We start from the raw sequence: 12,500 nt of genomic DNA, 5'->3' as shown, positions 1-12,500 counted from the left end.
CAAGCCAAAAGACAGATGAAGAAAAAAATAATACTTTTTATAGATAACACTGCATCGAATTCTCAACGAAAGATTAATCGATGATAAAAACACTAAATTCTGCAGTCTCTGACTTCTATAAATCAAGGGGAAGGTCACGATGTTCTGTCAAAAGGAATAAATTGATCTCGTGCTAGGCAACCATAAAGGCTCACGTGATCACCTTATGTCAACTGAATGAACTACGGGAAAGAATATTAGGGTGCTTTCGATTGGGAAATCCGGATTTAGATCTTAAAATCCGGATCTTGGGATTTCCAATCAAACACAAAATCCGAAAACAGATTTGGCGACGGATTTTGTTGATTGAAATCCTTACCTGACATGGTTTTCCAGTGAGTGAATCTGCGGCAACATCAGTTTTCAGATTTTGTGTTCGATTGGGAATCCGAAGATCCAGATTTTAAGATCTAAATCCGGATTTCCCAATGGAAAGCACCCTAATATTCTTTCCCGTAGTTCATTCAGTTGACATAAGGTGATCACGTTTTGTTTTTTTAATATTGCTGTAATAAATGATGAAATGATATATATGAAATGGATCATATATGAACTGCGGATATGAAATCAAGTGACGCTATGATCCTCGCAGTTATGAACGCAATTTTTGCAATGGCGTAAAGAAACCTGAAAAATTCAGGACCTCAACGGGGTTTGAACCCGTGACCTCGCGATACCGGTGCAACGGGATCAAACCCCGTTGAAGTCCTGAATATTTCAGGCTTCTTTACGCAATTGCAAAAATTGCGTTCATAACTGAGAGGATCATAGCTTCACTTGATTGCTGTAATACTTAACTGAATATTTAGATTTCATCTGTCGGGTCTGGAAGCCTTCTTTGTCGGGTTCCTGAGAAACGTATCTATTTTGACTTCAGGGTGAACTATCTATGAGGTTGAGCGGCCAATCAAAACACAGTTTGTAATTGAAAATCTAAACATCTATGAGATACAAAAACAGATTTATCGCAAATAACAATGCTGACAAGCACATAAGCGAAGGAAATGGTTAATAAATATTGAGTTTTTTACTATCTGAAAGTTTTTGGGTTAGATTAAAGCGATATATTGTTGAAAAATGTTGGTGTTAAAGGGGCTATGTCACGCAAAATGATTTAATTCCACGACACTCAAAATTCCCAAAAAGCGTGATGTAAACAATATTCGCACTAGTAAGTCGTAGGATTAAATTGAACTAACCAGGAACTTAAAGAAATAGTGAGGTTAAAAACTTGGCTAACTATCAATCATTTGACATGCAGAAAGAAAACATTCCTGCCATCTTGATAAAAAATCCTAGCGTATCACATTTCAACCCACGTATGCAAATTTGTTAAGCTCGAATATTACACAATTACACGAATATTACACAATTACACGAATTTTCCTCAGAAAAATGTATTGAAACACACAACATATTTGCTATTAGAGGCAAAAACCCTTTCTATTTCATTGCGTGCGTGAAAACAAGAAACCTAATCTTGTCAAAATTAATTACCATACGCAGCAAAATAAATTTCAGGATCAAACCCTTTTCTGAAGAGCCTTTCCTTGAATAATGAAGCGCAAAATAGACAACAAGCTTTATTTCAAGTAATAGACCTTTTCGGCTTGTACATTTTGTTTTCCCAATACAGATCATGTGATAATACTCAGGAGGTTTGGTCTTTTGCTTTGTTCATTAAAATGAGGGCATGCAAGCATGAGTATTATCACATGATCTGTATTGGGAAAACAAAATGTACAAGCCGAAAAGGTCTATTCTTGACTGTCACATTTCCAATTATCTTTTTACCTGAAGACTGCGCAGAGTTGACCAAAAATAAGTATAAATAACCAGAGAACGATTAACACAGATGCATTCAAGGTGTTCGATTCTTTCTCTGAGTTTGTTAAACCCATATCCAGCCAGAATGGAAAAAGTTACCAGAGAATTTGCCATTTGGTTTCAGTGTTGTACATCACACTACGGTCAACAAACTATTGACATCCGAAGGCGAAAGATGCAGTTGTTGGTCAAGCTAATTATTCGTCGCTTTTAAGATTCCAGATGTTCATTTTTCACAGCTTGTGTTGTTTATCGAATTGATGTTTCATTAGTGAGCTCCAAAAAGGTATATTTTGTTTAAAGATCCAATAAAACACCATACTGTGTCCACCTGATAAAATCTGTGCATTTCCACTAGCCCGTGAAACCTACCAAAGATACGCGCACGATGCTCTAGGCAAAAAACCGATACTTAGCAGGGAAGAGACAGGTTTCCATCATGTTTTCTGACACGGGAAAAAAACGGAGAAATGACAACCATTTTCCGACTGGTTTGCCGCACTGGCAGCTCAGTAATTAGCTGTTTTGTGCAATCATCTGGAAATATCAGCACTAGCACAAGCCGCAAGGCATCCAGAAGACTACACGGACATCTCAGTTGTTTTAATGAACACTGTTCATACCACATCTTGTCAAATTTACAGAAAAAAAGGTTTTGCCCACGCTCTAATAAATGTTTATTTCCTAGGCAGATAATGTATTTTTGAGCCCCTTTTTGCGTGAAATAAAGTAAAGAACTTGGCTTTCCGCGGTGCGTGCACGTGACAGAAAATTATTGTTCAATTCTAAGAAATAACACAACGTTTTTTAAGAAATACACGTTTCAACAAAATCTTCTGTCATCTTAAGTTTGAATTACAAAGTTCAGAGTCTGCTGCCTAAGAAAATTGTCCGGGAGCCCTTCGGGCTTCCAACATTAAAAGTTAGTGGCTTGAGTCATTTTTTCAAGAGCCCAGAATTAATTAATTCCAGCTGGGATCATATTTACAAGAAAGTGAGGATGAATCAAGTAAGGCGCTCGTTCGGGCTACTTGTTCAGAAATCTGGTCGCCCCCGCTCGAAAATAAGGCGCCCCAGGCGACCGGGGGCGACCGTTAGGCAGCAACCTTGTGAGTTGAATATATTGTGTGTGCAAAATGCAAACAAAGTAAAAGGTACGTGTAGAATCAGGGACGGAAGCCACCAGTTAGACTTAAAACTTTTCTGTGAAGTAAAACAACGTAAAAAGACATTACGATACAATAGTCCGTGGCCATACGTAATCCCTTCACCTTCAACTTCACCTTTATTGAGTTAGAGTTAGTGAAGCCAATGAGGCATCACACTAGCCTGTTCAAGGCTTCCAGATAGTCGGAAAAGATTTTAAAAAATGCTTGCGAAAAATGAACTATCTGGGAGCCTGAAACAAGCTAGCACCACACCAACAAGATTACAAATTACATTAACATGCTACATGAAGAAAGTATTATTAAAAAATACGTATAAATGCAATATGCATAACCGAAAAACGAGAGCAGAAACTTTCTCCTTGAACCGAATGAACGACTGAGTAGTAACTACTTCAGCCAGGAGTTGGTTCCAGTCTGTGGAGGTTCTAGGGAAAAATGAGTATTTAAAAACATTTTTTGAACTCTAGGGCACCTGAACTAAACTTAAATCCCGTGGGCCCCTTATAATCATTTTAATTTCTCTGCTCGAAATAATAGGTTAAAAAAAGCTAATTAAAGAAAAAAAATTGTAACCAATTGTTTCCACGTAGTTAAGAGCGAGATTCAATCGAGTGTCGTAAAACCAACACCAAAGTAAATACTTTGGCCAATCAAAAAGGACGGAGACAATCCAGTAAACCAATCAAAACTCGAAGTAATTACACGTAGCCGACACAAAGCGCGGGAAAATGTGCACGCACGAGCCACAACTGGTTTTGGTTTCACTTCTGATTGGTTGAAAAAATGGCGCGAGAACTTTGAACCAATCTTTGAATGAAGTAATGAAAAACCAAAGCTATTAGCTAATTACTCTCGACACTCAATTGAAAACCGCTCTACGAGATATTTATGCAAATTAGCTCTCAAGCAAAGATAAACAGGGGGTACCCAAGAATGAGTTTTCATTAACACTCTCTTAAGCCTGATTTCCATAAAGGCAGCCCTGCCAAAAACACTTGTACCCATAGGTCCTAGAATTCATCCACAGAAAGGCCAGAGAGAAACCTTTACTCGTGAATTGCAATGCCTTGCTTGTCAAGAATTTCCTGTAATCATAAAGTTGTAAAGAAATCGAAAGTCTACGTTAGCACAAAAAACCAGGGCTATTTCAAGCTTAAAGCTTTCAAAACTAGCCAAAATTGTATCGGTAGATGCTGGAATTCGTTCACAGAAAAACCAGAGACAACTTCACTCGTCAACCGCCATGTTTAGAACAGAGCATTTAGGCGTCCCAGTCTGCATGAAACCATCTTTCACCTCTGTCTCGCGAAGACCAGACACGCGGGCTTCTAACCTTACGAGTCAGTATGTCTGTAGAATCTGTTTACCTGAAATGTCAATTCCTCGTAACTGAACCAGCATCTTAGTTTTTTTTTGGTAGGCTACGTATCGGAGAGCCAGAACGTTTACGCATGCGCGGACGGAATGTTTGAACAAGAGAGAAAAACGCAGTACCTCCAGACCCGGCGCTGGAGCGTCGTACCAAACGAGTCATCCCGGGATTTCGGCCCGTGCGATCGCTTTTGGACGCAGTTGGCTCTTCGCTGCTTTCTGCTACCGACCTTGCCTCCCGGTACGGCATTTAGGGAGAGATATGTCGGCCCCTAAACCATATGTGACAAATCCCACGCCTACTCACAGCTCCAGACCGCCCTTGTCAATTTAACGTAAGAATTCGATGGCTTATATATTCAAGAGAACATCCATTTCATCTGTCATATGGTAAGCACTGAAGTCGCAGATTACAAAGTGTACGCACGCGCCCTGCTTAATGTAGCATACTTACATGCATGCATAAACTTTTATTATTTCATCTCGAATTTCAGAATAACTGCAAGAGCTAATATCTTCGAGGCATTACATTTACAGCTGAAATACATAGCATATACAGGTACATAATTAATTCTTTAAGCTATATACATTCAAAAGAAAAGCCGCTGTACAAAATGCGGCCCTGGCTTCTCTTTTAAACTCAGTGGTACGGACAAAATCAGGTGGCGCATTCCGCAACTGAGCTGATACGTAAGAGAAAGAACTAAGAGCATGACTGGCTGTTCCAGGTTTACTGAGGGACAGAATGTAATTTCCGCGAAGATCATGCATATAAGAAGAGGACGGGAGAGAAAACGTATCTTTCATATAAGCAGGAAAACCCTTTAAGAAAACAACAACATTCTTTTATAGAGTAATAAGAGGAAATTTTGAATGCCCTTATTGCACAAAGATGTAGAGTTTGACTTAAGTGGTAAGAGGACAGGTAATTTGCAAATAGAAATCTCAGTATTCCCTTATTTACATCATACCGTTCCTTTGACAAGAAATTACAAAAGGCCAGTTGTTTGCTACGAGAATAACAGCGACAAAAGCGTGACTTTGTCGCGAATTTTCTATAAAAAATACTTGTTCACAAATCAAAAATCTACGTTAACAGCACACAAGAGGGCTATTCCTTAGTATCCAGCCAGAAGTCTTCTTTTCACTACTTTTTCCCCGGTCGCGCTCGCTTGAACCATTTGATGAGGGCCAGTCTCGTGCTTGTCAAGTAGCCTCGTTCACTCTGCCCAAAAAGAATTCTACCGGCAAAATACCACGGCCTCGATTGAAGTTATTAGCTTTCAAAACTTGCCCAAATTGTATCGGTAGGTGCTGGAATTCGTTCACACAAAGGCCAGGGAGACAACTTCACTCGTCAATCGCCATGTTTACAACAGAGCATTTTAGGCGTCCCAGTCTGCATGAAACCACCTCTTACCTCTGTTTTCCGTCAAAGGCCTGGCCTTACCCACAGTCCAGCTTAATTATGCCAGGCTGGAGGCTTCTGTACACGACGATGGCCCTAAAATTCAGTTATCGAACGATGAACTTACCAGATTTGAGCCAAATCAGTGACTCCCCGAACACGAAGTGTTTACAGTTGTCACGTGATGCCCAAACTTGAGCCCACGTTGACCGAAAACCGCAGATGCTTCAATGAGGATGTTTTGTTGCATGCAGCTGAACGGTTTATCGCCAAAAAAAGCAAGCACTTGGGACGTAAAGGGTGAAACTGGTGGTTACAATGTTACCGTTATGTTAAGAAATACAAATGGCAGTTTTAATGAACGTACACTATATCATCTGTTCAGTAAGTTGTTGTTTACATGTTTTTTTGTGAGATTAGGACATCACGTGCTTGGGGCAAGCGGATCAAGTGTTTTAGGAGCTTTTTGCTCGCTACTATTTTTCAGATGACGGATGTGTATTTGTGCTGTTGAAAAAATGTATCAATAAAATGAGTTTACATTCCATTGGACCTCAAAACATTTACAGTTATGACGACGAGGAGGAGGTAAAAGTCTTTGTTCTGCGAGTTGGGTTGTTCTACAAAAATCCCGCTGGACCAAGTGATTTATAAGTGGGCTGCCAGGATTTTGCATTATAATGTATTGTTGTGGTGTTACCCATGATGCTTTGAGCAGATTAAAGTTGCGTTGTGTTTCCATTGCGTTATTTAAACACGAGGAGGAGTTTAGGCAGTTTTGCAGACCAAAGACGCAGTCAGTTTGACTTTCGACACCTGTCGCACTTTGAAACAGGTAACAGCCACGCAGTGTTCTTGGCACCACTTGTCAGAGTTAGATTTAACGTCTTCTAGAAGGGGTAGGAGCAGCGGCTCGCCTAGGTTATGCTGACGGTCCATTACCACGAGATCTTGTACGTGTACTCTTGGCGCAAATCCTCGCTCTTCACCACCTCAGCGAGATTGCATGGTCCTAAACGTCAGTCACAGTTATACATGCCGAATAAACAAACTTCAAATTATTCTGTCGAGACTGCATCACCTAAGTCATTGTACTTTTACAAAACCATTATCGAGCACATCAGTTGATCATGAGGTGATCAAGATATGAAAGCTTAAACAAGATTCTGTTGATAAGGTAATGTACCCACCCCTGAGCTGCGAAGCCACTTGAGAGATTATTGACTGCCGATTCGTTTTATAGAGGGTGGTAAAGGGGAGGTCTAGATCACGTTTCACGGAAAATAAAACGGTCCTTTCACAATTCACGAAAAATAAAATAAGCATTTCACGCTTCACGGAAAAAAAGGAGAAAAAAACGAGCAGTCAATGCTTCTTCCAAGGCCTTTGGCTTCAGCTAAAGATTGCACGCCACAAAAATCTAACACAGCATTCTTAAAGATTTCGAAATCTCTATGGGCTGTAGCTGAAAACGGAAAACGGGATTTCTCCTTGTGAATCAATATTTTTTTGTTACCTTCGGTTAAACAAAAACTCATTAACACAGTCACATTTTGGTCGTCTCGGACATCACGTTGATGGACTTGATGCGCTTCTGCCATCATGGTCGGAATAGACGAAACAGAGGATGAAAAAATGGTAGCTGGCAAAAGATCACCGAAAACCAGACCACGTTGTCGCAACAGGGATCAACCATGACGTCATGGTCACGCAACATCATTTATTACGTAATAACGGTTGTCGAAAATAACAAAGACATCATGATGAAAATCACGGTTCACGGCGAATTAAACATTTATTTCTCATTTCACGGAAAATAATTTTGCAAAATCACGCTTCAAGGCTACTATGGAAATCACGATTCACGAGGAAAAATTAAACCATTTCACATTGCACGGGGAAAAAAAAAGGGCCGATCACGAGTCGCAAAAATACCCTTTACCACCCTCTTTATAGCCCGTTAGAGATGATCATTGCTTTCTTTTTTTGTAAATTACTACTCGCTTCATGGATCATCTTTTACCCAAAAAGGAAATGTAATAAATAATTTAATTTCATTTACGAAAATTTCACAGGCTATGAATTATGCACACCGGTAACTTCCAGACGGTTGGCTGTACGGTTGGTGACCCTCGGAAGATGGGTGAAAATGTCGGCGAGAGCCTGGACCTAGGACGTCGTAAAAAAATCGAAAGGGAAACCTTCCGCATAAAAACAATTCGAATGTTTAATTTGTTGGATAGAGTGCTTCATTCAAGTTCTTCAATCGATTGTGAAAAGGCTTAGCTTGGTAAACTGTTGACTTCGGAAAACAGGCAGCCTAAAGTTTTGGCTGCAAATACGTAAACCTTGGTACACTTTACCGTACACTTGACAGAATCAGATTGTCATTTCGCGTGAATCATTAGAACGATATGCTTCCTGTGTACGGTGCAAATTATATGCATCGGCCTCCTGAGAGACCACAGACTACAGGACGGCCAAACAACCAACCGAGACAACTGGAATTCAATGAAGCTATGAACGATTTTAAACACATGTTTCCAACTCTTGATCGGGATGTGATTGAAGCTGTTTTACGTGCTAACAACGGGCTAGTGGATGCAACAATTGATCAACTTTTATCAATGGGGATTGATATGGATGGCAATATAACGGCTTCTACAGATTCCGAACATCCTCCTTTGCCGTCATACAGTTCTTTGAATCAGTCAGAACCGCCCCCAGCTTACACACCAAGGGAAGACAAATCTCTTTCAATTTCTAGTCCATCGTCTCGGCCTTTACCAGCGACTCCATATTCTGCGTGGAATCCACCATTGCTTGGCAAATTACCGGACGATTTCTTGCGCCTTGGGCCTTCAACAACTCCTGTCACGGCACCTGGAACGTTTGGGGATAGAATGGATAAAGAACTTGAACGATTCCTGGAGGATGAAAAATTAGCAATGGTTCTTCAGAACGAGGAATTTATGCGTGAGCTTCGACACAACAGTGATTTCATGTTGTCTCTTGAGAAAGGTTTGGTTAATAAATTAGTTTTGGTTAACGTTTTCATCACAAACACATTTGCTAAACATTTGCTAGACATTTGCTGAACTTCAGTGTGTGTTAATATGTGATAAAAATCTCACCGAAGTGTCAGATGTATCTTTTCAATGTTTAGATCATGCAAGATTATTTATTGGTAAGTTACGGTATGTTCACACCATCTGTCTGCAGCGTATTCGATTCGTACATGACAACAATCACTTCTGTTTAATACACTAAAGATTTAAAATATCATTTTATCACGTTTTGCCCTGTTTTGATCTACCCAAACTTCCTGCAGTAAATTCACATTTACCAAACAGCTGTGTTTTCTTCAACAATCAGAATTCAAGTGCAGGCAGGAAGTGTGGATCAAATTAATTATCACAATCGTTTCTGTATCATTCAAGTTATACAGTAGGGGTGGATCCAGGGGCGGATCGGGCGGTCTATTACGGTGGCCCAAAAGGGTCAATCACAAATCAATTTCCCAAAACACAAATCAATTTCTCAAAACACGAACCAGTTTGCCAAAGCACAAACCAATTTCGCGAAACACAAATCAATTTCCCAAAACACAAATTAGTTTCCCAAAACACAAATCGATTTCTCAAAACACAAATCAATTTCTCAAAACACGAACCAGTTTGCCAAAACACAAACCAATTTCGCGAAACACAAACCAATGGACTGGGCACTTGCTCCGTAATTATCAGAGAGAGCCTAGAAGGGACTCATTCCCAGGAATTTCCGCGTCCAACATGGCGACTTCTTCATGTGAGTGACAACTCATCGAGCCTTCTGTGATAAAATGTTTTGTAGCCATTGCGGTAGCGAGGTTGAATCATGTTTTAAATTCTGCGTAAAATGTGGCAATCCTACGTCCCAGAACTCTGACAATCATTCCTCGGGCTGCGAAACGACGAACCTGTGACAATAAACATTGGAATAATGGGTTACGGAGGAGGAAAGTATCCTTAAGCCTCAGCGGTGAAATAGTCTTCCCATAAGGCTTCCTAAAACAGCAGATAGTGAGAAGGTGCTAAAGTTAGCTGTGGCAAAGCAGTCTCTACATAACGGAAATGAAATTTTCCACAGCTCTGTGAAGTCCTACAAATTGCTATACCCAGATGGAACTGAAGTTAAACAACTGAAAGAATCTGATGGGGCATTTAGTTTTGGAAGTCCCCGAGCATCCAGGTCTGCTGCTATGACTTTTAATCGTTTCGCAGCCCGAGGAATGATCGTCAGAGTTCTGGGACGTAGGATTGCCACATTTTACGCAGAATTTAAAACAGGATTCAACCTCGCTACCGCAATGGCTACAAAACATTTTATCACCGAAGGCTCGATGAATTGTCACTCACATGAAGAAGTCGCCATGTTGGACGCGGAAATTCCTGGGAATGAGTCCCTTCTAGGCTCTCTCTGATAATTATGGAGCAAGTGCCCAGTCCATTGGTTTGTGTTTCGCGAAATTGGTTTGTGTTTTGTCAAACTGGTTCGTGTTTTGAGAAATTGATTTGTGTTTTGGGAAATTGATTTGTGATTGACCCTTTTGGGCCACCGTAGTCTATAGTTGAATCCCCCTTAACCTAAAATGAAAAATGTCTAAAACTGTCAGTTACAACAAATTAGCTTAGAGATTGGTGACAGGTCAACAAAACAGAAAATGTTACTTCTTTAGCCCTGTAATTTCTGTTTTAGTTTCGTGTTACCACAGGCAGACAACCCTAAGGATGTGAGAGTGCGTGATGTCACGTTATTTTGAGACAGTTGTAACGACCAATTCAACTAATCGAGGAAAATGTTTCATAAAAACTTGTGGTGTTTCTTTTCGAAAACTCATTTTATGGACAGCTAGATAAATAAAGTTCACTCACCTACTATTTTCTGCGTTGTCCTGAGTGATTTGATGGGTTAGGGACTTTATGTATATTGTATGTGACGATGCGTGTGATCTGAAGAGGACATTGAAGCGTCCCAAAAACCCATCAAATCACTCAGGACAACGCAGAAAATAGTAGGTGAATGAATTTTATTTATCTGGCTGTCCATAAAATGAGTTTTCGAAAAGAAACATCGCGATTTGAAGTTTTTATGGAACATTTTCCTTGATTACCGGTAGTTGAATCGGCCGTTACAACTGTCTCAAAATAACGTGACGTCACACGCTCTCGCATCCTTAGGGTTGTCTGCCTGTGGTGTTACTGTAACTTTACGTGTGCCTTGCTTATGAAAGCTCGATTTTCAGAGATATTAGAAAAACAACAAGCATCCGTCTAAATGCTGGAAATCATGTTTCAAGATTTATGGTCCCTAAATGTGCAACTTTATTGTTCCCAGTGTCTGTTCAATGGACTGGTGTTTGTGCTTACATCAATAGCCAGCATCAGTTTTCAAGATTCTTGTAACAGGGCTTCTGATAGGGTGCGAAAACAATTTGGAAATTATGCGGCACTTTCAGGTCTCATGATGCAGCAAGAAAGGTCTATCATGCAGCAAATTATATGATTTCATTTTAGCTAATCAATCAGAAGCCAAGCCCTGTTGTAATGACATATTCATTTTCCCTTGAAAGATCCTGCCATTATACACCATCAGCATGAAAAGGTCTTGAAAAAGAGACCTGAGATTTCTCCATGTGCTCAGATTTTCTTCACTACATGTATCATCTTTGCATTCAATAGCAATTAACTCTAAATGTACCATTGTTTTACTGTTTTGTGGTACGGTGTCAAAGATTTCATTCTGGTCCTTAACTCCCTTGGCAACTTTAAAGGACAGAAACTTTACATCCTCATCAAAATTTATTTGGTCTTTTCTCAACAGACAGACAAAGAAATAGTACAGCTGCTGAGGCCAAGAACAGTCTTGGTGAGTGATGTTTAACCCCTGGGTATTATAATGGTGTAAGTGTGATATGGTGAGATGCCAGAGTATTATGGGATAGTAAATCTTGAGTTTCTGTTGTCTTCTCATCCTGTGCTACTTGGATTTTCCATCTTATATCGCTTGTCTGTGGTTTTTATCGTTTTGTTTACTAAAGCAAGAGTCTTAAGGCAATTCCCTTGAAAATCATGACGTACTATCCAGATTTTTTTCAAACTTGGCACAAATGATATTCATACACAGGAAATTTAAAAAATGCAATAAAAAGATGGGATTACCATGCTTGTTTTTGCGCTGTATCAGGGCTCGAAATTAACAAAAAAATCCAGTCGCAACTTCGCGACAGGATACCAAAATTTAGTCGCAATTTCGCAACTCTAGTGTCGCAGAATCTTCACGCTGCATTTTCTTGTCAGCGGTTTAGCAAAACAAAATATGAGCCCGCAATACTTGTGTGTAGAGAAACCGCTTAAAATGGCGAAGAATACTGAACGCCACGTTCGAAAGAAGTGACATTGCAGCTAAATTACGCTACAATTAAGGTATCTTCAGATTGAAAAAAATTCACGGCAAGGAACAAAACAATTTTGTTATTTCTTTCTTTATTTTATTAAAGTAGCAGCAAATTGGCAACTGCTAATCCTTTTGTTTCGAAAGAGCAGAGGTGAACATAAGTCGCAAATTTGCGACTTCTCTAGATATTTTAGTCGCAAAGGGAACAAATTTAGTTGCAAATGCGACTGTATTGGTCGCAATTTCAAGCC

General features: G+C 39.8%; 1 protein-coding gene across 1 annotated transcript in view; it reads left to right on the top strand.

The window, feature by feature from the left end:
- Positions 1-7,963: 7,963 nt before the first annotated feature.
- LOC137974757 (CUE domain-containing protein 1-like) overlaps positions 7,964-12,500 on the top strand; it is a 15,183-nt gene continuing 10,646 nt past the window's right edge. Inside the window, exons 1-2 of the mRNA XM_068821730.1 lie at positions 7,964-8,835; positions 11,677-11,721. Of these exons, the coding sequence (XP_068677831.1) occupies positions 8,229-8,835; positions 11,677-11,721 (652 nt within the window). The 5' untranslated portion in view covers positions 7,964-8,228. The remainder of the gene's footprint in view (positions 8,836-11,676; positions 11,722-12,500) is intronic.

The sequence above is a fragment of the Montipora foliosa genome, chromosome 11 (assembly GCF_036669935.1).
Source record: "Montipora foliosa isolate CH-2021 chromosome 11, ASM3666993v2, whole genome shotgun sequence".
NCBI classification, from domain to species: Eukaryota; Metazoa; Cnidaria; class Anthozoa; order Scleractinia; family Acroporidae; genus Montipora; species Montipora foliosa.
This window is presented reverse-complemented; position numbering and strand designations above follow the sequence as displayed.